General features: G+C 51.0%; 7 protein-coding genes across 7 annotated transcripts; 4 read left to right on the forward strand and 3 right to left on the reverse strand.

The window, feature by feature from the left end:
* Nucleotides 1-467: 467 nt before the first annotated feature.
* Nucleotides 468-3203, forward strand: LRP88_01780 (uncharacterized protein; the record flags this gene model as incomplete). The annotated part of the gene is made up of 1 exon (XM_083238454.1): nt 468-3203. The coding sequence occupies one exon, from the start codon at nt 468-470 to the stop codon at nt 3201-3203; it is 2736 nt and encodes a 911-aa protein (XP_083105562.1).
* Nucleotides 3204-4366: 1163 nt separating this feature from the next.
* LRP88_01781 (uncharacterized protein) lies at nt 4367-5652 on the forward strand (the record flags this gene model as incomplete). The annotated part of the gene is made up of 2 exons (XM_083238455.1): nt 4367-4668; nt 4731-5652. 2 exons carry the CDS (start codon nt 4367-4369, stop codon nt 5650-5652), a joined length of 1224 nt encoding a protein of 407 aa, XP_083105563.1.
* Nucleotides 5653-9352: 3700 nt separating this feature from the next.
* LRP88_01782 (uncharacterized protein) lies at nt 9353-9792 on the reverse strand (the record flags this gene model as incomplete). The annotated part of the gene is made up of 3 exons (XM_083238456.1): nt 9353-9520; nt 9574-9709; nt 9782-9792. The coding sequence occupies 3 exons, from the start codon at nt 9790-9792 to the stop codon at nt 9353-9355; spliced, it is 315 nt and encodes a 104-aa protein (XP_083105564.1).
* Nucleotides 9793-11465: 1673 nt separating this feature from the next.
* Nucleotides 11466-12634, reverse strand: LRP88_01783 (sialidase family protein; the record flags this gene model as incomplete). Its single annotated transcript, XM_083238457.1, has 2 exons — nt 11466-12078; nt 12132-12634. 2 exons carry the CDS (start codon nt 12632-12634, stop codon nt 11466-11468), a joined length of 1116 nt encoding a protein of 371 aa, XP_083105565.1.
* A 6361-nt stretch (nt 12635-18995) lies between these two features.
* On the forward strand, nt 18996-19861 carry LRP88_01784 (uncharacterized protein; the record flags this gene model as incomplete). The annotated part of the gene is made up of 2 exons (XM_083238458.1): nt 18996-19797; nt 19845-19861. The coding sequence occupies 2 exons, from the start codon at nt 18996-18998 to the stop codon at nt 19859-19861; spliced, it is 819 nt and encodes a 272-aa protein (XP_083105566.1).
* A 2547-nt stretch (nt 19862-22408) lies between these two features.
* On the forward strand, nt 22409-23300 carry LRP88_01785 (uncharacterized protein; the record flags this gene model as incomplete). Its single annotated transcript, XM_083238459.1, has 2 exons — nt 22409-22647; nt 22730-23300. The coding sequence occupies 2 exons, from the start codon at nt 22409-22411 to the stop codon at nt 23298-23300; spliced, it is 810 nt and encodes a 269-aa protein (XP_083105567.1).
* A 165-nt stretch (nt 23301-23465) lies between these two features.
* On the reverse strand, nt 23466-26607 carry LRP88_01786 (S8/S53 family peptidase; the record flags this gene model as incomplete). Its single annotated transcript, XM_083238460.1, has 4 exons — nt 23466-23480; nt 23534-24034; nt 24093-24426; nt 24515-26607. The coding sequence occupies 4 exons, from the start codon at nt 26605-26607 to the stop codon at nt 23466-23468; spliced, it is 2943 nt and encodes a 980-aa protein (XP_083105568.1).
* Nucleotides 26608-27765: the final 1158 nt, after the last annotated feature.

Raw genomic sequence — 27765 nt, forward strand, 5'->3', positions numbered from 1 at the left:
CTCTTGGAGTAACGATCGACACCGCGGGGGCAACTCTGCTCTTCCCTCTTTGGACCCCTCGGCCCATTCGCAACAATGCCATTCCATGCTGAAATGGTAAAAGTCAACGTCCTAGAGCATAAGCTATTATTCCGTCGGCGGAATGATCGTCTCTTTCGGCGTTATTTCTACCGATATGCGAGTTATGGTGAAAGCGGACGCGTGCTCCGGATGGCCGGGGTTTATAATGCACTCATAAGGGCATTGGTCCGAAATTACGTGCATATTCTCATCCAGGTCCTGAATGGCGTCAAGTATAGGGTCCATTTGTATAAAACTGCTCAGAATCGCGCCCTAGGAGCAAACTATCTCCAGCAGACACACTCGTACTAGGAGGAACAAACTCCAATACACTCTTTTATATCTTGGCACGTCGTTTGGCCAACATGCTTCGACAAGCCGTCCATTCCTTTTTACTTACTGCCCTCATGGGTCAAGCTGTTCTTGCGGCTCCTACCAATGCCACCTCTTCTGCCAAGGTTCACTGGCTTGGTGATAAGCCTGACTTTATCTCGGGCGTCACCTTTGGTGTTCCTTGGCCCCGGTCCAAGCACTTCCCTGAAAACACCCAGTTTTCTCTTTCGGGCCAGAGCGCTGATCTTCAATCATGGGTCACTGGCTACTGGCCGGATGGCTCGGTGAAGTGGACCGGACACGCTATTGCAGGGTCCGACAGCCCGATTGACGAGTATGTCGTTAAGGCTACAACTGCACGGGGCTCCATCAACTCAACCGCCTCAACCGGTGCCGGGAAGAAGGGTACTGTCGTTGTTACCGAGAGCGCCGATGGAATTGAAGTCGGAACCGGCAAGGTTACCGCAGTCTTCCCCAAGAAGGGTTCCGTCATTGTCAAGTCCATTGAGTCTGTGGGTGGAAAGCAAGTCGCCCAGAACGGACGACTGGTGCTTCACTCTCAGACTGGAGTTTCCCACGCCTTCGAAGACGAAACCGACACCCCAATCAAGTCTCTTCGTTTCCAGAGCTCTATCGACAACGTCACCGTCAGCGAGCAATCTTCTGTTCGCGCCCTTGTCACTGTTAGGGGCAAGCATGAAGCTGCCAGTGGATCCCATGACCCTTGGCTCCCCTTTGTCATCCGGTTCTATCTGTACTCCAACTCTGAGTCTATCAAGATCATCCACAGCTTGGTGTTTGATGGCGATGCTTCCAAGGATTTTGTCTCCGGTCTTGGTCTCCGATTCGACGTCCCACTTAAGGGTGAGGAGCTTTACAACCGCCATGTCAGAATTGCCGGTGTTGAGGGTGGTCTGCTCAGCGAGGCTGTTCAACCCATCACTGGACAGAGGAGAGATCCGGGCCAGGCTGTCAAGACCGCCCAGTTCGACGGCAAGGAGCTTCCCGATGTTAGCACTTGGGACACTAGAGTCTCTTCTCGACTTCACTGGATCCCTGCCTGGAACGACTACAGCCTGAGCCAGCTTTCGCCCGATGGCTTCACCATCAAGAAGCGAACAAAGCCAGGCCAGAGCTGGATCAACATCCCGGCCGGTACTCGTGCTGAGGGTCTGGTCTACCTTGGCGGAGCTACCAAGGGTGGCTTGGCAGTTGGACTTCGAGATTTCTGGAAGCGATACCCCACCGGCTTCGACATTGCTCACGCTGGCTCTGACACCGGAAGCATCACTCTCTGGCTGTACAGCCCCTCTGCTGAGCCCCTTGACCTCAGGCCTTACCATGATGGCCTGGGCCAGAAGGACTACACCGACGAACTGGACGCTCTTGAGATCACCTACGAGGACTGGGAGAAAGACTTCGACACCCCCTACGGCATTGCTCGAACCAGTGAGATTTATCTCGTCGCTTTCGATCAGACCCCCTCTCGCGAGAAGCTGGCCAGCTTTGTCAGCCAGATCATCAACCCTCCTGTCCTCGTCCCCGAGTCCACATACATCCGGGAGACCAAGGCGATCGGCACATACTGGGCCCCTGCGGACTCTACCAGCGAAGCTTCCAAGACCCTCGAGGAGCATCTTGATTTCCTTGCCAAGTTCTACCAGTATGAAGTAGAGCATCGCAGATGGTACGGATTCCTCGACTACGGTGACTTTATGCACGCCTACGACGTTGACAGACACACTTGGCGCTACGATGTTGGAGGTTATGCTTGGGACAACTCTGAGCTTTCTCCTGATCTGTTCTTCTGGCAGTACTTCCTTCGCACTGGCCGAGAGGATATCTACCGCTTCGCTGAGGCTCTTACTCGCCACACTGGAGAGGTTGACGTCTACCATCTTGGTAACTGGAAGGGCCTGGGTACTCGACACGGCGTGCAGCACTTCAGCGATAGCGCGAAGCAGGCTCGTATCTCGCAGCCTCAGTACAGAAAGTACTTCTTCTACCTTTCCGGTGGCGACGAGAGAATCGGAGAACTCTTTGAGGAGCTGCTCGACACCGACAAGACATACGGCGTCCTTGATCCTCAGCGAAAGGTTCGCAAGGACGGATGGAAGCCTACTCCTGACTCGACCGTCGCCTTCGGCCTCGGCACTGATTGGTCCTCCCTCGCTGGTGGTTGGCTCATCGACTGGGAGCGTCGAGGACCTCGATGGGAGGAGTCCAAGGCTAAGCTCACCAAGACGGTTCAGGGCATCGCCAAGATGAAGAACGGCTTCGTCACGGGATCTGGACTGTACGATCTCAAGAACTGGGATCTGGACCCGCCTCCCACTGATCCCGACAACAAGGGAGTCGTCTCCATCTCTCACTTGTCTGCTGTATTTGGTCTTCCTGAGGTTGTCTCTGAGCTCATTGAGTACTACGCCGACGACTTGCCCAAGGGTTTCAAGCAAGCCTGGCTCGACTACTGCTACTACTTCAGCGCTACCAAGGAGGAGCAGAAGGCCCGTTACGGTGTTGAGTTTGGCAAGCTGAACCTCTACCAGGGACACTCTCGCCTGACTGCATATGCCTCGTCTCAGCTCAAGAACGAGACCATCGCCGACCGAGCTTGGAAGGAGTTCTTCGAGACTGATGGCTTCAAGGCTACTTCTCCTTGGGCTACTACTCCCATTGCCAAGCATGACGGCCTTATCCCCGGAAAGGAGGCCAGTTGGGTCTCGACCAACGATGTTGCTCAGTATGGATTGGCTGTGATTCAGAACCTGGCTTTGGTGAAGGATGCTCTGGAGAATTATGGTGCTTAATGTTCACATGAATTTGTTCATGACCGTTCAAACAGAACACTCAATATTTAATTGGTCTTAGTTAATCTTTATCTCGCCAACGAAACGTTAAACCATCAATGACCCGTCCCTCATCCACCTCAATGCGGCACCTGACAATCCCGTACGCTTCCGTCTCATATAGACGCAGAGCCTCCTCATTCTCTTCACACGTGACCAGAAATGCCTTCCCGTGTACCGTGTTTCTCTGACTTGGATCATGGACAAGCGCCTTGTAGTTACCCCAGCTTCCGACAACCCCACCACGGATCTTGGCATCGTGATAAACAGGATCAGAGCCTAGCAGGTCGGAAAGGAGCTCACTCTGCGCAAGAGTACCGTAGAGAAAGTACCAAATAGGGTACTCGTTCTGAGTAGGTTGGGGGCTGTCATTCTGCTTTCCTAGTCGATGCTGAGGTATTGTCGAGTCAATACCAAGAGTTGGATAGATGGAGTTGGTTGATAACTCCTTTCGGGCAAGCGAGATTCGAATAAAGGTAGGAGAGAATGTTGAGTGAATGTTGGACTAGGATAAAAAGGCCTCAATGGCCAGTGTCTCAAGGCCGTTGACTCTACAGAAGGAGCTGCTCTGGCCAGATGAGTCCGATGCCATCATAGTCTCCTGTTTCGAAGACATGTTTACAGCCTAAGCCACAGCTTCAACGCTTGGAGAGGTCCCTCAAGCTTGACCAAGAATGTTGAAGTCTGAGGTCTCTGCTTCTGCTTCTGAGTCAGTGTTGATGGGTGACATGGCTTGTGTGCAGCGACAGTACACGAGTACTCGTATGACTCTGTCGAAGCCTTCTTGTTACGTAAGCCCCTCCCGCTGATTGGTCGCGCACAGACCTGCCTGTGGTCCGCGCGGTCATGCTTATAAACGGCTTTGTGCCGCTTCCCCTTTATAGAAATCAAGGCTCTTTATTCCTCCTCTTTCGTATGCTCGGTCGGTGCAGCAATAGCTGTTAGTCACAGTTATGAGCCCGGGTAGGAGCGTTCCTAGTAACTTCCACTGCTTATTTTCTCATTGAAATCATCATTACTCTCGACAAACGCTATTATCGTCGTCCTCGATCCAACCGACCGCCTTAAGCATACAAATCGCGCATATACACGCAACCCCTTTTCCACTGCTCGACCTAGCAATCATGACGCTCGTGGCTGCTTCAAACCCGTCAACAGCCGTGAGGCTAGACACTCAACGAGACTGGTCCCTATGGATTATGTCACTAGAGCTTGAAGCCCGAGCATACCATCTATGGGAGCAAATCGACCCCGCGAAGCCCGACGCCGCTGGTGATCTCAACCCCGTGCCGAAGCTAGAACCCTATGAGGTCTACTCCAATAGGAGGTTGAAAGAACACCACGAGCGGGAACTGACCAATGCTTCGCGCAGAGCAGCGGGAGGGCTCGCAGCTGCTCAGGCTCCGGCTGCCCGAGCTACCCCAACGTCAGATGAAATCGCCAGGGACTATCAGTTGGAAATCGCAAGCTAGCTCCTGAGTGGGCAAGATGGAAGCAGTGGCAGCTCATCGAGGAGCCAGATAAAAAGCAGACCCTCCTCGAACTCGCCGGCATCCTAAGCGCAGTGATCACCCAAAACAACCCTTCGGTGCTCAGTGGCGTATATGCTACGTTGCCGATGGCCACGGGATCAATGCAGCAAGGGAAGAACGCCGCTGGCAAGAGCACGAGTAAGAACTGCCCTTGTAAGCGCCCAAAGCACCCATGGAAGCCTGAGCAGTGTGCCTATTTGGAAAAGGCAGTCACCGGCCACACCTCTCACATGACCAACCTTACGGAAGATGGTATCCTCGCCATCAAGGCCGAGTTGGATAAGCCCCATTGGGCTTGGCTGAAAGAAAAACTAGCTAAGAAAGGCTGGTTCACTGCTGCTCCTAGCAAAGGAGGCCTTGTCAACTACCCAGATCATCCACACATCTCTACAATCATTATCCCTGAGATCCTCTACGAAGCGGAACACTCAGTCGTGATGTATACAGCGCGTGGAACGCCTCTTCATCCGCTTGCTGAGAGCACCCTCCTAGATAACTGTGGAGCAACCCATCTGGTGAACAGCCCAGACCGTCTGGAGCCGGGATCCTTTGTGCCTTCAGAGGGATATGTCGAAGCGGGTACCTCGAAGTTTAGGATCATTGGAAAGGGCACTCGCGTGCTGCACCGAGTGCTGAACGGGCCGACCGGAGAACGGGACCGCTCCCTGACGCTTACGAATGTCGTGGTGGTAGAGGGCTTCCACACCAATATTATCTCCGAAGCCCTTCTTCACGAACGGACTGGGATTTGGTACTCTGGTTTTGACTGCTCACTGCGATGGGGACCACCTGAGCAGAGCGTGGTAATGGCCCAGTTGCAGCGCCGGTACAACCTTACCTTCTTTCAATATAAGCCTCCTTTCCTCTTGCTCTTCTGAACCTGATCCGGTGCATGAGAATGCTCTTCCAAGCAACAACGAAGCTATCTTCACCGTTGTGAGCAGTGCACGGCGCTTCAGGCGCTTTAGACCATCGAGAGAACCCCCTCGCCCTAGGCTAGACTCCGAGAACCTATGGCACCTTCGTACAGGGCACCTAGGGAAGGCTGCCACCGAGCAACTTATACATAAAGCTAGGAACGTTCGAATCAAGGGCGTTACTAGGCTTGAGTGTGAGAGCTGTGCGCTAACCTACGCGCAGCAAGTGGTGAGCAGGAGACCCTCGGAGCACCGCTCACCGAGGCCCTTTTGGCGAGTACTATGGGATCTTCAAGACTACGAGCGAGGTTATAATGGAGCGAGGTGGCTTCTAGTGATCAAGGACGAATACAGCGGCTGGTTGAAAGCTATACCTCTCCAAACCAAGGAGGGCCCGGCTATAACCAATGCTCTATTTTACCTTGACCGCTGGGTGAGACGACAATTCGGCCTGTATATCTGCGTGTTCAAGTGCGACAACGAGCGTGCTGTGATACACCAATCAGAGAATACCGACTTCCAACGCTCATCCCGTGAGGAAGGAATAGTCATAGAGACCCCTCCTACCAACACTCACGAGTCGAACGGCGGAATTGAGATAGCAGGGAAAATAGTGACTGGCAAATCCAATGTGATGCTCAACAGCGCAGGCTTACCGCATGAGCTGTGGCCTGAGAGCACACAAGCTGCCGTCTATCTGCTCAACATGAGTCCGAGCCAGAAGCACGATTGGTCATCACCACAAGAGGTGCTTAACCAGTGGTTCCGGACTAATGCTCCTTTGCCAATAAGAGAGCATACAGCAGATCTTTCCCCTGATTGGAGTGGTATCTACGCTTATGGTTGCCGTGCGTACCCCCTGGACAAGGACAGGGAGGCAAATAAGCACAGGAGAGGCTTTAAGACGAGCCCCAGAGGACACATAGGGTACTTAGTGGGCTACAAAGCGCGCAACTTGTATCGGATATGGGTTCCTCGACTTGAGAAGGTCATACTCACACGGAATGTCCGCTTCAACGAACACGTCTTCTACAAACCCATGGAGGAGAGCGCGATCGAGCAGACAAACCAAGAGTTGAATGAGTGGATCGTCGTTTTCAACGAAGACGACAGCGATGAGGACGAAATCGCACAACTGACCCCTCAAGAAATCACGTCACCGGCTTTGAACTCGGGGGGTGACAGCGCTAGACCCGCTACAGAGCAGTGAACCTGCCTCTATGAGCGCGGAAAAGCAGCCCGAACCCGAGCATGCACCAGTTCAAGCGCCGATAGGACTTCAAACGCCGAGACAGACGCCGGAGCCCTCGGCCCAGCTCCAGCAAAGTCAGAGCGATGCTCAACCGAGCACACCAACGGCAGAGCTACAAGAAGTTATCTCTGTACGACTAGGCACACCGATCCCTGGCGACACGAGTGTGAACACACCGGAAACAGCCACGGACGAACCAACAGATGCTCACCGAGCACAACAAGACATATTGAATGATCAGACACCGACAGAGGCAACAGCTGAGCCTGCTGAGGATGCTGACACTCAATAGCAACAACAATTGCGCCAACCTACGCCCTCACAAGCACGCGGAGGTAGGCGCCAACGCGGAAGAGCTCGCCAGACAGCCGAACCTACGCGCAGAAGTGCGAGACAAAGCAGTAAACGAGCTCAAGGCCTGGAAACAAGGTCTAACCCGCAAACCCATACTCCATCGAGAAACCCGTTCCACAGCCTACTCTTGACTGATCACCACGAAGAGGATAAGGAATGGTATGATCATCGGAGCATACAAACGACATACGGAGTCTTCTTGGCAGCTCTCAAAGGAGAGTCCCCAGCGAAGTCAGCACTCAAGCCCTCTTACACTTCGCTAAAGCAGAAGGGTAAGCAGGTAGTTGCACCGCACCGGGATGAGCTCCCGCCAGAGCCTAAGACATAGACTCAAGTCCAAAACCTCGCAGAACCAGTCCGTAGCTTATTTATCAAGGCAGCGAACCTAGAGGTGGATACACTGCGTGCTAAGCGCACATGGAGACAGATTCAACGCTCAGAAGCAAAGTCAAAGGTGCTGCCGGTCAAGTGGGTGTTCACCTACAAGTTTGATAAGGCAGGATACCTTAAAAGGTGCAAGGCACGCCTATGTGTCTGCGGCAACTTTCAAGAAGGCGCTACAGCCGATAACACATACGCCGCGACCCTTGCTGCGCGCTCTTTCCGACTCATGATAGCTTTGGCTGCTCGGTTCAACCTGGAGATCGAGCAGCTAGACATCAAGAACGCCTTCGTCAACGCCGTCAGAGGAAAAGATGAAGACCCCGTAACCTATGAGCTACCCCAGGGTTTCAAGCAGAACGGGATGTGTATAGAGCTCGACCGAGCACTATACGGCCTGAGGGACTCGCCAAAGCTATGGTTTGACACCTTCTCTAAGACCTTGAGGCATCTTAGTATAGAATCGAGCAAGGAGGAGCCGTGCTTATTCTATACGCCGGCTAGGGATACATACCTCGTGTTCTTTATAGATAACATCCTCGTCTTCTATCACAGGAACAATGCTTCCTCTGCTCACGAGATCATTCAAGGGATCAAGGCAACCTACGAACTATCAGAAAAGGGAGAGGCAGAATGGTTTCTCGGCATAAGGATCGCTCGTGACCGCACCAAGCACACGATTGATATTTGCCATGATTCCTATATTGAAAAGATAGTAGCGAAATTCGGGGTAATTGCTTAGAATACCTTTCCTGCTATACCAATCCCTGTGACAGAGTTCAAGAAGAGAATAGACCAAGCTATACCTCAGGAGATCAGAATCTATCAAGAAAAGGTCGGTTCTGTGCTATACACAGCAATCATGGTGAGGCCTGATGCGGCATTTGCTGCGTCAACGTTATCAAGGTTTCTCACCAACCCGAGTGATGAACATCAGAAAGCTGCAGACCAAGCTATCCGCTACCTGTATATTACTCGGCACTGCTCTATTCGCTATGGATAGAGCAGTGAAATAGGGATTATGGTGATTGCAAGCGACGCTTCCTTTGCTGATGACCCTGACACGAGAAGGTCATCACAAGGCCACCTTGTTAGTCTTTTCGGTGGGCTGATAACGTGGAAGGCGAGCAGGCAAGCAACAGTCACTATGTCCACCACCGAAGCTGAGCTGCTTGCTTTGGAACAAACCGCGAAGGAAACCATAAGTCTTAAGCGCCTTTTTCACGAGCTTCAGTTCGACCCTGAGATTCCATGGGACATACGATGTGATAATCAGCAGACGATTCGTCTAGTGATTGGTGAGAGCACACGATTAGCTACTCGCCTGCGCCATGTAGATATACATCACATATGGCTAAGGCAAGAAGTTAAGAAGAAGTCATTCACAGTCACATACCTTCCAACGGCTCGAATGCCAGCAGATGGGCTTACAAAGGCCCTTCCAAGGCAGAAGTTTAAGCGATTCCGAGCACAGCTTAACATATTCAATTCGCACAAAGCACAAAAGTAGTTAGGCACCGTTCAACGTTATCAATTCACTAAGTCAAAACCAGCTAACTACCTTGGTTGCGCATAAAACAACAAACACCGCACATCAACTATGAATCCACTGCTTTATAGCGCTTAGGGCTAAGAGTTGCCTTGCATAGCCTATTGCACCTGCTGGGAGATCATCTACGAAACCACAGCGCCAAGCCCATCACCAGCAGCACCAGAACCACCGGCAACGGCTCCCTGAGCGGGGGTTGCGTAGGCAGACGGCTCGAAAAAGTTATGGATATCCTCGTCCTCGTCAAGGAGATCGAGGACCATACGCATCGCGGGCTTCAGACGTTTTTCGAACTACTCACTTAGTCAAAACTAAGCATAGAACAAGCCTTCTAATGCTAACTTACCTTATGCTCGCGAAGGTCGTCCTCAGACCAAACATAAGGATCGTTGGGATCCTCCTCATCCTCCAGGGGGATGTTATCCTCGCAGTACTGCGCGGCGATAACATACCGCTTGGCGAGGGGGGCGAGGGCAGCGCGGCTAAGCACAATATCAGCTTTATCATGCTCGGAAAAGTAAGAAGGGAGATAAAACGTACCAAGGATCACATACATGGCCGCCATCAAAGCAGCTATGGCACCGGTTGGACAAGCCATACACGGAGAAACAGCTCACAGAACCACGTTTTCCACTGATCACCCCACGGATGCAATTCTCGCAGGGAGGGTCAAGGGCTTCGGGCTTCCAGCCCGGGGGAGGGTTTCATGCTATGTAGCGCACAGCAGGGCCACTAGCGGCAGCGGAGGAGGCGACAACATTCTTTTTCGCGGCGGCATTCTTAGCATTCTATTCAATGCAAGTTAGCGAAGACGACAAAACAAATACTGCTCACACTTGCGCGCTTAGAGCGGCGGGCTTGGGCACCACCCGAGGGGCGCTTCTTCGCGGCGGCGGACTTAGAGAGAGCCTACAAAAGCTATATGAGCAGTGCAACGACGAAGGAATGATCGATGACGGCGGAACAGAGCATACACACCATACTGCTGTTGTTGTTGGAGAGAAGATGAGAAGAAGAAGAGGTTGTTGTTGATGTGAAGTGTTGAAGTCAGAAACCGTGAATCTCGGCAGGGCCTTTTTTATCACTTCACAGAGCGCCCAAAGAGGTGATTTGGTGCGTGTTTACGGTCACAATAGCTCTTCGAGCTCTCTCTTTGTCATTTACTGTTTTTGGGAATTTCCTTTGTTTGCAGCCTGTGAGGCTATTCACATTCCAAATTGGGAACATTTCAACGGCTTTATCAGCGCGTTGAAATGGGGGGTGTGTTACGTAAGCCCCTCCCGCTGATTGGTCGCGCACAGACCTGCCTGTGGTCCGCGCGGTCATGCTTATAAACGGCTTTGTGCCGCTTCCCCTTTATAGAAATCAAGGCTCTTTATTCCTCCTCTTTCGTATGCTCGGTCGGTGCAGCAATAGCTGTTAGTCACACTTCTTGTTGTTTCTGATCTCGGGCCATGTCCCAGTGACTATCGGGAACGATGAAATCATGCGAACTTGAACGACATTCTTTGATTTTATCGTGGGCTTCGGATTCTGAGTAGCCGAACAAAGACTGCCATCTGTAAACTGTATCGTTGTCGATCTTGTTGGACTCTGCCAGTGAGACGGCATTGGCCATAGCCTCCAACTCGTTGAGGACATCCATTATCGTAATGATCTTGTAGACAGCGGTGTTTGCGTAGGAAATGAGAGTACTCGCCAGATTGTGCATAAGAAGAGCTGTTTTTATAAGTCAAACTCGTAGTACAATCAAGCTTTGATATGTGACTCAAAGCCCTGTCACAAGGTTACAGAAGGATCAACCTTTTGCATACCTTATGCAGTGGCAAAGTATGCAAGTGCTTGCAGATGCAGTGCATAGCAGGCTGCAAGATGGGTGATCTATCAGGCCCATAGTCCAGCAAATCAGGTTATTCCATCACGTCCTACGTGCATACTTGAAAGCCAGGTTACTGGACTTTTAAAGTAGTCATATTAACTTGCGGCAGGGCCTGAAAGGTATGTGTGTATCCTCCACTAAACATCTTCACATGATGATTCAGCTGCATGTTGAAGTAAACTTTATTTTTACGGAACTATAGAAAGTTTTCCTTGGAAAAGATTCGCAAAAGTTGGAACATTATGACTCGCTTGAAGAGAAGGGCCATTTCATGAGTCATCATTTTCATTTGTACATGCTCTTAGAAATAATCCATGAGCCATACTCTACGTGCCTGGTAATATTTACAGTTTTATAATCTAGGCCTTCATAACCTCAGAGAGTCTGACAACGCTGGCGCTGACCTCATTGGTCTTGCCAGGGGGCAGGTCACCAGCTCCCATAATCATGAGCAGATCAGGGTCCTCCTCAAAGACAAGCAGAGCCCGAGTGTAGGCAGTAGGCTGAGGAACCTCCCACTTCTTCCAAGCGCCAGGGTGTCCAAGAGCCTGGTTGGTAAAGATCTGAGGCATGGTGCCGCAGCTAACAACAATGGTACCGTTCTCGCCGCCATAAGAGCTCCACACGACGTAGGGAGAACCAGCAGGCTTGGTGCCATCGTCAGAGACAACCTGCTGGCCAGGAGCCTCAAGAAAGGCCAGAGGGTCCTCAGAGAGGCGGTAGAAGACAGGGAACCAGTAACTGCCGGCAGAAGGCTCGCCACCGTACTCATAAACGTAGATGTACTCATCATTGGGCAGCTTGGCGACAGTGGGCATACCGGGCCGGGCATAGTAGTCGGCATACTTGGTGTCCTCAACGACATCAGACCAAGTGAGGAGATCAGAAGTTCGCTGGTGCACAAGCTTTTGAGAGTGAGTCTCGTTGTCTCGCTGATCAGAGTAGTACAGGATCAGCTCTCCCTGATAGGTCCTGTGATAGGTCAGTAAACTGTAAATATCACCCTTCACGAATTTGTGACATACATCAAGAAAGGCTCCCAGACAGGGGTGAGACCGTGCTCAGGTCGGGCCTCGCCACCAGCAGCAACGTGGCTGACGAATTCCCAAGTGTAGCCCAGATCACGGCTAGCATAGAGCTCAATCTGAGTGTGGCTCAGGTTGGTAGGAATGCTGCTACCAGAGATGAGGACAGTTCCAGCCTCAAAGTCTCCAATATCCTCTTTAAGCTGGTACAGGAAGGGCTGGTATCTCAGACCCCAGTTGTTGACCTGATCACGGACTCTGGAAATCTCCTTCCATGTCTTTCCACCGTCGACACTCTTGACGATGGGGAACCACACCAGGGGAGGCTCGGGGGAGTAGTTCTCCCAAGTAGCGAGGAGGGTGCCATCCGAGAGCTCGACAGGTCGAGCATACAGGACCTGAGGGTCTGTGTAGTTGTTCGGAGGATCATAAATGACATTGTTGCTGAATGTCTGAGCTGCCGCAAAGGGCAGCAAAAACGAAACGAGACCGGCGAATCTCATGATGGACCAAGACTGAATGCTACAATGGTATCGAGGCTGGTGAAAACGTTACCAAGTATCCGGTCCAGTCTGTATTTATATCTAATTCCCTCACAAAAACAAGATCCACCAATACCGTGCCAAGCTCCCAACTCGTCAACACGTCTGACGTCGACGCGGAGAAACTCTACAATCTGGGGCCGTCTGGGGAAATTGGGGCAATGATTGGAGCGCGAATTATACTCCTCCCCGTTGCACAAAAACCGAGGCGCGCCAATCGGTGTCCGTGGATCACCACTGCCGGTGGCAACGCTGATCGGCGGTGGTTCCTGGGTTCGGGGGTCAGTGCCGGCAGTCAGGCAAGGATCTGGATGGTACGCCGACCGGGGCCCCGGACATGCGGGGGCTGGGAGGGGCGGTCACGAGGTTGAGTGAGGGGAATGGAGTTTAGTTTCGGGATGGTCTTGACCGAAATCAGGAGATTCGTAAACGCGGAATGGCTTTGGACTGAAATGGACTCATACTCGCACCATACTATTCAAGTGCTAGCCCACTTACCTCGGCAACCTCGGACGGCTTGTCTGTGAATGAGTTTATTCTCGGTTCAGATGATGTCTAGAATTCTCGTGAATACTCAGCGTAACTCATTGCATCGTTCAGTGGTAAGCAGGTGGTTTCCCCAGTACTAATAGCATTCTGTCTTCTCATTCATGACCACGGGGTCTGAGAAACCAATGAAAGACCAAAAGGGCAAAAGAAATCTGACTGTTAGGAAATACTCTTACCATATGATAGATAATTTTACATAAAGTTCAGGTAAATTTAGTAAGAAATGTAGTTAACGTACTTGATAAGCATGCGGATCAGACAAGCATGCGGATCAAAAATCTCAACCTCTAAGATATAAATCGCAATAAAAACACAATAAACTATTTAATTAATTAAAACTACTTACTATATTCTTCCCTAGATATCTTAATCACTACCTGACACGTTCTTGCATTATGACCGGGCTTACCGTATATACCACAGCGCCGAACCCCCGGTCGCGCCGACCTTCCTTGACCACCACTTCTCGACGATTCAGCCACTACCTGCGCACCAATATCTATCTGATCAATTGCTTGCCTTCCTTCATCTAGAGTCATCTTCCCTCTTTTCTATAGGCGGGTCCTTTTTGCCCTCCGCCGCCGGCTTAATGCCTTATTTGCCTGTCGAAGGTCTTAGATCTCAGCCCTCATCAATGCCATCTCATGCATAACCGCCTTTGTTCCCTTAGAAAGAGACTTCAATGCTTCCAGAATTAATTCAGGAGAGCTACTTTTATGCCTTCTGATTCTTCTTTCAAGGTATTCAGACTGAGATTGGGCCTCAAGGATGGTCTTTGGGGTCTTTGAGACCCAAGGGTTAGAGGGGCCAGCCTCCTCCTCGGCAGGCGTTGGAGTCCGTAGCTGCACATCAAGCTTCGAGACCACACTTTCTGGGTCAAAAGGAACAAGCCCAGCCCCTTTGAAGGCTGCCTTGATATTTTTCTTCGTCATAGTGGCTTAAAATGCGGCGTAGAAGGCCGGGAAGAATTCAGTCTTTGAAACGTGGGTTATAGAGCATCTGATCAGATGCTCTATTTCTCGACCATAAGCCTTCTTAAGTAGCCCAAAGCAACCGACGTCAAGGGGCTGGAGTAGATGAGATGAATGAGGCGGCATACAGAGCGTGATAATATTATTCTCCTCGCAATATATCTCAAAGTCGGCCGAGTGGTGACTTTCGTGGCCATCGAGGATCAGAAGACGATAGGGACCAGTTGATCGGTTGGTTGTGTGCTGATTGAAGTGCTTTAGCCACTCGAGACCTATCTCGTTATCGGTCCAGCCATTTTGAGACGTCGCAATAGCCCAATCGCCCGGGAGGTTGCTTTCTTGGTACCAATTGGCGAGGTGATATTGGCCCGTAACCACGATGAACGGCTGGATAGCCCGGCCTTCCGCATTGATCGCCTGAATGACTGTAACCCATTCCCGGTCTCCAGGCTGCACTAATTTCGGTCTTCCACGCCTTTCTGCGCCTATGACGACCATCCCGCTCTGAATCAGGCCTATCATAAAGCCAGTCTCGTCAAAGTTATAGATATCTTCTAATCGGATGCCATATTTCGCGATTGTGTTCTCAACGAGCCTAAACTAATTGCGAATAATAGTTGGATCTTCGCATTTGGCCCTCTGATAGTCATATTTACGAAAAAAACGCGTCTTGAGCTCTGGGTGTCGCTTGATAAAGTTTCTAGCCCAGCGCTTGCCGACGGGTAGCGCGTTGCGGTCGGCGAGCAATCAGTTAGCCATTTCTTCAACACCACGCAGTCGCGGGGGAAATCCTCGTGAATCTAGGTCGAGAATAAATTAGATAATGATCTATTCCTCTAGATCAGATAGTTTGCGTGATTTAGGGATCCAATCGCAACGCGCAGATATGCCATGCTGTCGGCGATAGAGAGTAGTATAAGAGATTTCATAGACCTTTGCGGCGCGTCGGAGACTTAATTTTAGGTCATTTTGATAGGCCTGGAGCGCAAGAAGGATATTAGCCTCTCTATTTGACTGTGGCATATTGGGTGGTTGAGAATTAATTGATCAAATGGAAATGTTGTAGGATGAGGGATTTTTGATCCGCATGCTTGTCTGATCCGCATGCTTATCAAGTACGTTATATTAATAAATACTTTAGAAATTACTTTGGAATTTTCATTCTGTTAATAGGCGGCATTACTTAAGGTAGGAAAAAACCAAGGCCTTTATAGCTATGACTTTTCTTTTTTAAACTACGTGGTAACTTCTCGAAAAGAGACCATCGGATGCATGGTGGCGTTAAACCACAATACCGTCAAAACCACAACCTAGTTACTTTGACCCTTGATGGCAGCAGCCAACCCCCTTGATATGATGGTCTCGACCAGACCGTCGATGATGCAAAGCAACGACAAGGCAGACAAAAACTACGCTTCATTAAATAAAGAGGTATCAAAACTCTATTTGGAGCCTTGAAAACATCTACGAGCCCCGTTCGGGTTGGTAAAACTCACGTCCAGTCGGGAGCTACCACTTGCAGGCAGTTGACAATAGACACTGGACTATCCTCCCATCCTTCAATATCAAGAATGACCCTGTATGTTTTCCTCCCCAGAAATTCATTTGTATTGACATTGACCTTGACCTTGAAACCAGGCTCTGAAACATATGGCGATAGAGTTCCTCTGTGTTTTCCCACGTATTGCTGAAGACCGGCGCCAAAGGTGCGCCACTCCAGGCTGCTTGGGCTAGCATCAGAAAGATTTCCTTGTAGGAACGACTCCCAAGTTTCAGTCCAGGTGACAAAATCCCCATTAGCCGAGTTAGAGGGAACACCCCATAAGACAAAGAAACTAAAATGGTCATTTGCTAGTTGCCAGGCTCCGCCAATACTTAGGGTGCTGCGGCCTTCTCCCCAAGAACTGGGCCGCTCGTATGATATCATGGCGTCACCACTCGGCGTCCACTGCCTTACGTTTATCTTGACCCTCTCGATCCCTGGGGCCACGATATACACCCCTGTCCGTTGCTTGAAATGACCTCTCGCAGGCCTGATGGCGGCAAGAAGAATACGGCTCGGCGATAGCTTTCCAGGATCATACTCAACTGGAATCTACGGATCAGTAACCGTACCTGGCACCGGCAAGAGCTGTGGCACATACCAACTGCGTCCTGGATTTCTATGATTTCTCTTCTGAGAACAGTTCCTAAGATCAAAAGTTCAGCTGCAGGGCACAACAGGATCAGATGGTAAAGCTGTGGCACATACTCACTGGGTCCTGGACTTCCATAGTTTTGGTACTGATCACAGCTGCTAAGATCGAAGGTTCAGCTGCAGGATATAACTGGATCAGAAGGAGATTGTGGACTCTAGTGTATGCTGTATCCGGAGCCCCTGGAGTGAGAGGCTCCACGAGAATAGCGACCCGGGGAAGAGGATCCGGTGCGACAGCACAGCTGAGAATGGCCATAAACTTTTTCTGTTCCATGGGACTCGGATCTTTCTTGTCACGAATAGCGCAGGGCCCGAGTAGGACGTCGATTTCCAAGCCCCTGGCTGTTGCGATGATATCGCCCCGTTCAATAAGAGTCTTTTCTGGTCGTCGGACTGCAAACTGGAATGCAGATGGCATCATGGGGAGATATGGTTTATCAAGTCGGTTTGAACTGTCGTCTGTCCAAGTCAAGATGGATTGGTCCGGACTTTTTTTCAAGATCTCCTCTTGAAGCCGCCAGAAAGCGTTTTCACCTTCACCATACAGGAGAGGCATGTTGATGTCGAACAAGCCCAGTAAACAGTATGAGGTGTCTTCTGGGCGGGTTGTCACTCGGTTAGCTGCCCATATCATTTTTCTCGAGATGGGCTCCTCCATGAGTTCCGCCTTGACTTGATCAGTGTGGCCGCATCCCGGGCATTGAAATTTAGGTTCGGTCCAAGGATGAGGAGCCGCGGGAGGGGGGAAGGTGTGTGCCCTCTGCAAGATGCTTTGAGTGATTCCAGTAATCTCCTCAAGCCTGGAAGCGATTTCATCCCTTCTGCACATGTACTTCCAATCCCGGTCAAAAAAGAAGAGTCCGTGGGGAGCGATGAGTTCCTGCAAGGTCCACCCTCGAGTGAACCAGCGACTGTCATCAAAGTTTCCCATGACCCCATCTTCTTGGAGTGTAACATCATCCATGAACACGTAGCAATTTGACGACTCCATGTACCACTTAAACATAGAGTTTATAGCCTCAGACAGTTCTGCGCTGCTGGATTTGTCGATGCAGCAGGTATCAACCCAGATATAATCTAGGTTGTTCTGCCTCGCTTTATCACAGGCATTGAGGATCTTCTGCAGACCTGTTCTGGGATTCTGCAGATGCTGACTGATACCGTTTCGAGCTTCCTCAAAAATGAATTCATCATCCTTCCATCTGTGAGAGAGGATGGCATAACGAGGCCGCTCTTTGACGGGTTTTCCAATAAAGGAGACCAGCTCGAGGTTTGTGGTATGAAGAAGCCGCATACTGGCGACGTAGACAACGAAGTTGGTCAAATCAAAGAATTCAAGTAAAAGCACATGTTTTGTGGCCACCGCGAGCCTTATGGGACCGACTAACTCGGTCTTGGACTGATGAGTTTTTCGAAAAAAAAAAAAAAAAAGGGCGCAAGCTGAAATCAGGCTACCAGAAGGGCACCCAACATCAGCCGCAATGCTGACTAACTGACACTGTATTTCTGATTGCTTTTCTCGCCCTTTTGACCCTGAAGCACGTGCTCAGCTGCTTTTGGCTATGGCCGGCGTAGAATCGAGTCCTTTTGTACAAGACTTGCACATCCGCAGCCCATCGCTTGGTAACACGATCTTCTGGCCCAGTTAGCCCATGAAGGGCCGGGCTTCAACTAAGATAAAGAACACATTGTCAATATATCATAGTATTATATCCCAATACTAACACAGTGGCCTTTTTTTTAACCTTTCTGCTGCCTGTAGTAGAAGACTGTCGTTCTGAGACAGATGAGAGGTGTTTGAGGTGTACTGCAAAGAAGGAGATGGAGTTCATAGAGGGAGAAGGGTTGCTTGAAGCAGTGCATTTAGCTGTCTGCATGGTAAAGTCGTTTGATTCAAATTGGTGTGGTTTAGCAGAGGGATGCAATGTTTGAGGCCGGCGCTGACCCTGGGTTTGGGAAACTTATACATGAAAGGCATGGCGAGCCGTAGCTAGACTGGGATACATTCATCATGCAAATGCCATAGACTTTTTTTATGGCCTCTTTAATTATCTTTACAACTTTCTTATCTTCTTTGGCCAACACTCCAATATTTTCTTGCTGCCGGTCACTACCTACTAAGTTTAGAATACGTTTTTTTTACGAATGGGAGACCGCCAAAGTCGCAATGCATTTATTCCACTGGTCGCATCGCCGAGCCCACAAACTGCCTGTTGGTCAAGAGAAATACCCTGGCGACCCGTCGGTTCGATGGTTGCTTAACGTTATGGTGTTATTTGGCAAGCCAAGCCACAATCCTTGTTACTGTCTTGTCAGCAACTGCCACGGTGAGAAGCCCATCCATTTGTCGGCCCGGATGTATGCATATCCAACCCTACATCCTTCACCACGCCGCTGTTCAAGAGCAATTTTTACTGGCCGATAGAAATCCTTCCCATCAATTTTGGAAAAGATCTTACGAGGTGTGTCTCATCCTGGTTCATGGCGTAAGCACTATATCCAGGTTATGGGCGTCAGCGGGTATATATACCATGCCACTTGCTGACGGCTGGAACCAGCGAACCTAGACACAACAACCACACCATAACGACTCTAATCAATCGAGATGGCCTCAAATACCAAGCCCGCAAAGGAAAAGCCTCTCTCCTTCATGGAGAAGCTGTCGCCAGAGCTCTTCCTCCACCGTCCGTCATCGTCTACCGGTTCCGGGGATCCCGCTCACCCAAAGCTCATCATCGTCGCGAGCTGGACCAATGCCTTGGACGGCCACATCGCCAAATACATCGAAAAGTACAAAATTATTTATCCATCCTCCTCTGTACTCCTTGTCAAGAGCACGAGCAAGATTCCTTTCAACCCTCCACTTCTCAGAAAGGCTGTTGAACCCATGGTCCCTGCCGTCAAAGCGTGCCTGCCCGCCGACCCGTCCTCCTCCTCATCAAGTCCGAGCCTTCTTATCCACATGCTCTCCAACGGTGGTTCATCAAGCATCTCAAACCTCTACGACGCATATGCTGCATCGGCTGGCGAGAATGAAGATCCTCATCTTCCCCCGCATGTCACCATCTGTGATTCATGCCCCGGTGAGGCGTCAGTGGGCGGCCTGGCTGCCTTTTTCCAAGTCGGCCTCTCCAGCGTGCAGCGCCTCGTAGCAACACCTTTCATCTACCTCGTCGGTGTCGTTTGGATATCAGCAATCGCGGTCGGATTGACCAAGGATTGGATTACCGTCTGGCGCAAGACGCACAACGACAAGGAGAAGAATCCACACGAGATACGTCGGACCTACATCTACAGCGAGAGAGACACCATGGTCGACTACAAGGCGATCGAGTCGCACGCAGCTGAAGCAGAGAACCTGTCCAGTCATAACCCAGCTCCTCAAATCGTTCCCTTACTCGTTGGTCGTATGTCTCCGCCCTCTCGAACTCTTCATCATCCTCGTCGTTTTGAGGAGTCCGGGGCCCGTAGTAACATGGACGTGACCCAAGCCCTATACAGAGCGGGCATCCCATACTCGGATCAGCATTCCTCTGCCAACTATCTATTGGGGGAGGGAGAGTATAACCAAAGAATCTACAACCACCCTCGTCTTCATACATGTCCATCCATCGCTCGTCCCCACAGAGGTAACAGTCGCCATCTTCAATCCAGGATAGAACATCATAAACGTCGAGGTCGTAGAATAGAATCTCGTTCTTGGGGTCCATCAATAATTCTTTGATCTTGATCAGAGAATCCGAATTGCTTGTGTCTGGTAAAAAAAAGGGACGTATTGGGTCATCTCCTTCACCAGGACAATGGAGATATTCGCGGTACTGATCAGTCGCATCCTTCGTCTTCAGAAGGCCACATCGGGTCCATTCTGTAATCTTGGCGCAAGACAGGATACGCTCGGCCCCGTGCTCTTCCAGAGATTGAACCTGAGCAAGGCAGTAGTTGCCGCTTTTCAGATCCATCTCCGCCCAGGCGATAATCTCTCTCCACAACTCAAGAGGCAGTCGCTTATTGCCTTGCTTCGTGGCAACGTTTCCAGGTGAGTGGTTGACAAGGGAGCTGACAAAATGGATCGTGAACCATGTCGTGCTCAGGATACAAATCTCCTTCCGCCTGACTATGCTGTCCAGCTCAGGGGGAGTGACTGATCTCATGGTGGCGACTGGTTGAATTCTGGCTCTTAGGGAAGTAGTGAATGTTTTCGAGGAAAATCTTGCTGTCAAAAATCTAAAGGGGCGGGGCTTTTTATAGCATGGCTGATAGAGAAACCTTTCGTTAAGGTTGAGTTTAACTACACCCTGTAACTATCATTTGAGGGGGCTCTGCGGCGTGATGTGGAACTAGGTTCAACGCTAAAAAGATGTTGAAAACTATGCTCTTTGTCACCGTCCCAAACCTTGATTCTCTGCTATTGTAAATCGAAGTGGCTTTCCTTGATAATGGGCGCAATTTACACAAGTCCTCTCATAGCGGGTTCCGCAGAAGCAGTCAACCAGGCCGCCAACATACACCCCTACAAAAAGTCATACTCAATCTCGATCGTCGCCGCCTCAACTTTGTTAACCCAGTGAGCTTGCTGTGAACCAGGTCAGTAAGCATGCACACCGGGAGATACCTGGAAGCCTACCTCAGCCCTCGCCCAAAGCACGACGATACATCCGGGTCCCAACAGCTCGAGAAACCCTTCCCCAGTACCAACTGCATCCTCATCATCAACATCTGGCATAACACCCTTCTCCCACTCGACCCTATAGTTGCGGAATTCACTGCTTGCCGTTAGATTATTGCAGACTGTCCACGTGAGTTGTCCATCCTCCCCCTCAACAAAATCCCACCCATGCTCCTTTAAATCATCCCTTGCACCGGGGACACCCCACCACGTATGTTGAAGAATGCCTTCAGGGGCAACATGTGCCCCATCTTGGTGAGCATGAGAGGGACGCAGAATGCTGGCCTCAAACCACGTGTGGCTGTTTTCAAAGGTGCCTTCTCCGCCAAAAGTTGCCCATCCTTGGTCCGCTGCTCTGGTCTGAAAGATGATGCGCTTTGGAGTCACCATTTTCAACCCAGTGGGGATGGGTTCAGTGAAGAGATAAACAGCTGCTACGCTGTAGTCGTGAATGAATCCCCATACCTGGGGTTCCGCCTCGTACTCCTGCTTATCGTCCCTGCGTTTTGCGATCCAGGGATTATACGAAAGCGAGGTGATTGGCCTCGCGAGCTCTGGAAGTAGCTGATCGGCTAGGACTTGGCGTGCCTCGATGGCAGCGGCGAGGGTAGTGTGAGTGGCTTCGGAAAACGGCAGCGGGTTAGGCGTTTCCTGGGCCATGTCTTGGAGAAGCCACTGGATCTGCTAACTGGCCTTGGATCTAGTGGGATGGAAATGTCAGCATGGAAAATCTGATGGCCAAGGACAACAGCCTTGGATGTAGGTTACTTAGGTACTTTGATAGATTGGATCAACTTGTGCCTAGTGGGCTTCTTTAGTCTGGAGTATCGCCTGAGATGTGAGCGCCCGGCTCTTAAAATGCTTCAAGAAATAAGTTGGACCCAAGGTACAGTAGGAATCTGCAGGACGGCCCAGATGCTTGGGCTGAGCGGGGTCAGGTGTTGTCTAACGGATATACTACGTCATAAAAAACAATTGTTTAAGTAAATGTTAGAGAAAGAACATGAGTGGTCACTGGGTTCAGGCTGTGCGACACCAAGCCTAGGTCGAGGGCGTCTAGGGTGGGCTTCCTATATTATAATCCGAGCCGCCCATTTGCAAGCCCAATAAGGCGACCGGATAAGCAGGCACCCATGAACAAGACGCGATGTGATTGGACGTTTCAGAACATACGGTGGTTCAAAATGCCGGCCTTGCGCGTTTTTCTCACTCATAAAAGTAAGCGCTGCCATCCCACTTCGTACACGTGCATGCCTAGTTGCACAAGCCTCACATTACAGGCAGTGGAACACCATCAAGCAAAAAGACATATGCACGATACAAAAACACTAACAAAAGAAGCGACAAATACCATGGCCAACCGTGACTTCTTCTTCTTCTACGCACCCACCTGGGATTACCCGCCAGGCGGTCCAATCAAGCTGGGCAATGTCATCACGTCTGTCAAGAACCCCCATCGACCCCTCTTCTGCTCTCCGCCGCCCGAGGAGTCGGACGTCTTTAGGACGGAAAAGAAGAGCGTCCAGTACACCAAGGAGAAGCTGCGGCGCGGCAGGTTCTCCATCTTGACCAAGTTCCTCAGCGTTCTCGGGTTCGGCATCGATATTGGCGCTGAGATAGACAGGAGGTGGGTAGCCACACCTTTGTCAATACATTCATGCTTACAACGTTAGTGACGAGGAAACATTTGTCTTTGATACACTCGAGACTACGCAGTTCATCCCGACTCCATCGTATGTCCAGACATGCGTCGAAGGCAAGAATGTCCGTGACTTTCTAGAGCGTTCAAAGTACCGCAAGCCCGTCTACATCATAACGGGTCTCAAAGTGGTCACAGGCGCTCAAGCCAACACGATCAAGTCTCGCTCCGTGGGCGGCGCTGTTGGCGTGGAAGTAGATGCTACCGTATGGACCGGTGGAGCTGTTCCCATCGGCGGTGGTCCTGGAGTGGAGGGCGAGGTAGGCAACAAGGTAAGTACGAAATGGGAGGGCAGCAGTGACTTCGTGTTTGCGTTCCGCGTCAGCAAGGTCCGGGTAGGTGAGGTGTTGAGTGAGGAAGATTACCGCAAGGGAGCCATTCTCGAGGAAGAGGAGGGGACGGTGAAAGGCCCGGAACTATCTGTGCTGAAAGTGGAAGAGGGGGATGCGCGGGCTGAGGGGTTTGATGCAGAGGAGTTGATGGATGATGAGGAAGTAGTTTTTTGTGCTATCCCGAAGGAGGAAGTGTCTGACAACGACTGGTAGCAGGTAGAAAGACACCTAAAGCTGGCCTTTTGCAAGTTCAGGGAGGAAGGCCAAGACAGCCGATTGCTTCGAGTTGTAGTGCATTGTATTTCCAGATATGCTCGCTATGTCTTTAATGCCCTCGAAATCTCATAACTGACCCAATCCAGCTCCCCTCCAAACAGGTTATGCTTGTCCAAACTTAGATGAACAAAGAAATATCCATCCCTGGGCTGGTAACTCGGCCCACGCACAGCGCACCTCCTCAGCAAGGCCTCCATCTTCTCCCTCCGCTTCAGCGCCAGCGCCTCGCCCTCAGAAAGATGCAGACGCGCATACTGCAGCAGAAACGCCGCCATGCCCGCAACAATGGGAGTTGCGTACGATGTGCCGGACCGGGACATCAAGTAGTCTGCGTTATTGTTCTGGCAGAGCAGCATGGGCCACGCCGACTGGACCGACTCACCCACCGTCGCAATGTTGATGGCGTTGGACTCGGCCGTCGGGCTAAAGTCAGACGCACTCCCGTTTGTATTGGTCGAGTGCACGCAGATGACTTGTGAGCTGCTGGCAGGGTATGCCCGGCCTAGTCGACCGCCCGAGTTGGCGGCGGCAGCAAACATGAGTACTTTCCTAGATATTGCCTTGTCGATTGCGGCTTGAAGAGCATCGTAGCCATCAAAGTCGGAGGACGGCCACCCAAACGACATGGAGATGATATCAACATCCCACGTATCTATAGCATGATTGATAGCCTGTGTGCATCATGATAAGTATTGTAACAAAGTAGAGAGGGGCCTTTTTGCTACTTACGTTGGCCACGATCTTTGCATCTGGTCTCGTATTCTCCTTGTCGGCGATCTTAATAACGTAGAGGCTAGCATCTGGAGCATAGTCCAGAATAAGGTTCGCGGTAAAGGTTCCATGCCCATGTGTATCTGGCACGTTCTTCTGAGATTCGTTGTAACAGTTCTTCTTGCCTTTTAGGTTCTCCTCACGGGCTTCAAAGACGAAATGGTCTCTGTCAATGCCAGTGTCCAGAACTGCGATCTTGACTGGTTGTGATGGAGGGTCCTGAAGGTACCTCCCAACGAATTTCTTGTAGACCTGTCCGTATTCAGATTTCCATCTTATGTACTTATCGGTCCTGCGAGCGGTAATGTCAGCAGCTGTACAGTAGATATCATATATCCGTGGCCAAAGGCGCCTGTAACCCCGTGTGTCAGGGTACTCACTCTACCGCAGAATGCTCCCCATCGCCAACTTGATCGTCAAAGAACTGAAACGCCTTGTAGTCAAAATCAGAATTCGACACTGAGTCCACATCTGATGTAGAAATCGAGGCCAAAGAGTGCAGGCGTGAAGCGTGATGCATGTATTTCCATGCATCAGCTCCAATAGCAAACTGGCCTGGGGAAAGCAGGGCGAATGGTCCGGGTGAAGGGGAGCGGATAGGCAAAACCTCCCGGGGGGACAACAAACCAGTCCGACCGTCTGACTCTTGGCTAGACATGGGTTGACCCCATTTTCCAAAGTCGAGATTCCTTGCGTATTGGTCGACCTCATCCAGTTGAATGTTGCGGAAGCCGTTGGTCAAGTCAAGCTCGAGTGGCCGGACAACTTTTTGATACATGCGTGACCTCAACGTTGCGCTGTCGAGGGGCTGTCCTTCCTCATCCTCCCACAACTCTGCGTCTAGGCAGTTATCGATGGCCTCCAGAAGAGGTGAATCTTCGGGGATCTGAGATCGCCATCCTTCCTCATTTTCTTCATCCCCTTCGAACACCTGGTCCACGTCCATGAGGGTTATTCGGCCGCTCCGAGTCTCGATGAGTTGGATATCGTGCATGGCAGCTAATCTTTTGAAGGGTTTGGCGAAATACACCTCCATTAGGACAACGGCCAGGGCCACCACTTCTAGACAGCAATGCCCTGAATCCAGCTCGCCATCATCGTCCTCTACATCGTCTCCGATGGATTGAAAGCCGTGGGCTGGAGTGTCTTTACCAGCTTTGGGCAGTTGTGCTTCAATAAAAGGTCGTAAGGGCGTCTTGCAAGATGTTGTTTGAAAGAACTTGATATTCGATGACCCCCATCCAGGCTGTAGCCACGAAGTACCGTGAAGATGGAGTACCGTGTAGCCAATGATCAGTGAGAGAATTCTCTTCGTCTTTTCCGTGAAAAAGTCCTGGCGGTCCTCGAAGCATTGAGACAGAGAGATTGGCTCGGCGTTGTGATCGATTTGAAAGTTGCTCTTCTCAAAGCCAATCTCGAAAAGCTGGCCACTATTCAGCCTCAGGACAAGTCGCTGCAGTGCCCTGGTTTTCGTCTTGATAATCGGCCTGCATAGTCTCTCTACCTTTGCATACTGCTCGGCGAACCTATTTCCACGACATGGAGCTTCGTCAACTGGCGGATCAAACCGGACCGCCCTCTCCTTGACTGTCTGAACGCGGAACTCGTGCCAATCTCGCTCCATGGAGAGAAACATGTCTAGTTCGATGCCCCCACTCGCATCATCCTCGCCGCGGCCCCTTCGAACCCGTCTCCGAGCAGGCTTGACTACCTGCTTCTTCGCAGGGCTCCGGTAAGTTCCCAGTTCGAGCTTGGCCTTGAAGTCATGCGGATCAGGGCATGAGCAGCCCTTGCAGTTGACCAATGCGTCGTAAATCGATTTGGCTGCCTTGCAAACGGCGTATGGTGGTTCAGTAATTTCAGGAGAGGCATGTTTGTGAACGGATCTCAGTGAATGCTGCTCCGGCTGTTGCTTGTCCAGTTCATCCGCACAGGTTTCCAACGCCTTGTCCACCTCGTGTCTCTGCTCCTCGGAAAGCCCCGGTCTCAACCACCGGTGGATGAAATCCAGTTCTGTCTGGTCATGTCGCCTTCTTGCCTCATCCCAGTGCAGGTAGAGCATCTTGAGACGGAGCTCTGGCGTAACAGGGTATGAAGGGAGTTCGTGGAGACCGCTCTCGGGGACAAGGGAACCGAGGTGGCTCAGAGCCTGACCGACTAGTTCTCCATTGAGACGGGACATTGCCTGCCGCGCGCGTGTCAAGTGTTCTTGAAGTCTGAAGCAGTTCCAGCTCAAGTGGCTGTAGAAGACTCTGACTTCTTCGTTGGTCTCGTTCATCCGAGCTATTTTCGCCATCTGCAGGACGGTTCCCACTGTGTCAAGTAGGAGGGTTTCGTTGCCAGCGCCATCTTTGGGTTCGGAGGATATGGCCATCGCGTCAACGCTCAACTTCACGCCTTTGAGAAGCTCCGATGGCCACGCCGGAGCCGGCTCGAGGACTTGAGTACCACCGAGAGTATCGCGCACGCGCATCTTGGTGAGCTTGAGAGGAGAGTGTATCAGGTGCGGCTGAGTCGAGGTGGGGCATTGGTAAGCTGAAACCTAGGAAGATGATAATACCAAGCTGTAACAGGTAGAGAGGCACAATCAGAATTCGATCATAAAAGGCAACATTTTGAATCAATTCAAGGATTATCATTGAAATTATAGCCGTTGTTAGACTATTTAAACCTTGAGCCATGATATTTAGGTTATTGTAGCGACCGTTTTGTAGTAGCTTTTAGCGGGACTAGTTATCGTTTGTTAGTGTCGCGTCGTCCAAATTACCAATCGCTTCTGACCTCGGTGCCTTGTAGCCCCGCATTGGAGACAACAATCAAGGCACCTGCTGGGCTGGCGCGCTTACTGCGGCACGACCCGCATCCCCAAGACTTCATCCAAGCTGCACCGCGGGCCTGGCTCCCAGAAGCACGTCCTAGGTCCTATCTTCGGCCCTTGATCGGGCAGGCTGGTCATCATGGCGGACCCAGACCCCAGCCCGGAGCTGAAGGGCCCAACTGTGGCCGCCTCGGCCAACCAGTGCCTAGAATCTTTCCAGCAATGCCTTATCAGCGCATCTTCAGTCCATCCGCGGGAGGTCTCGATGGTGGAGGACCAACTTGCGAGGTTCTCCAGCTGGGCTACCAGTATCGGCGTATTCGCCCCGGGGTCAGCTTCCATGGATCATCGCTTGCGATACGCCTCGGAGGTCCAGAGTGTAGTCACTGGTTTGCTGGAGTCCCTCAACTATCGTATTCAGACCTGCAGGTCTCCCATTAGGGTCCAGTCTCGTGTACATACAACTAACAACAATAGGCTCGAAATCCCTTGCTCAACTGGCAGAATCATCAACGACAGATGTCTCCACCACAGCAAACGATCGGTTGGGGCAATCATTTCTTGATATCGCCGCTGAGATTACTCGTCTCAACAAGATCTCCAACACAATTCGTCGGGCCAGCAAAGATACTCAGGTGCTCAAAGCAAGTAACTTCCAAATCAAAGATGAAGAGGGCGAAAACGTCGAGCCACTCCTTCTGGGCCATTTTGAACATCACATCGGCGATTGGTTTCCTGGTATCACCGAAACCATCCGGCAGAGGCTCGCTCGAGCCATGCTTCTCAGACGGAAAAGAATCTTGTACCGGAGGC

Source organism: Fusarium phalaenopsidis, assembly GCF_050370095.1.
Source record: "Fusarium phalaenopsidis strain FUZ10S chromosome Unknown contig_32282, whole genome shotgun sequence".
Classification (NCBI taxonomy): domain Eukaryota; kingdom Fungi; phylum Ascomycota; class Sordariomycetes; order Hypocreales; family Nectriaceae; genus Fusarium; species Fusarium phalaenopsidis.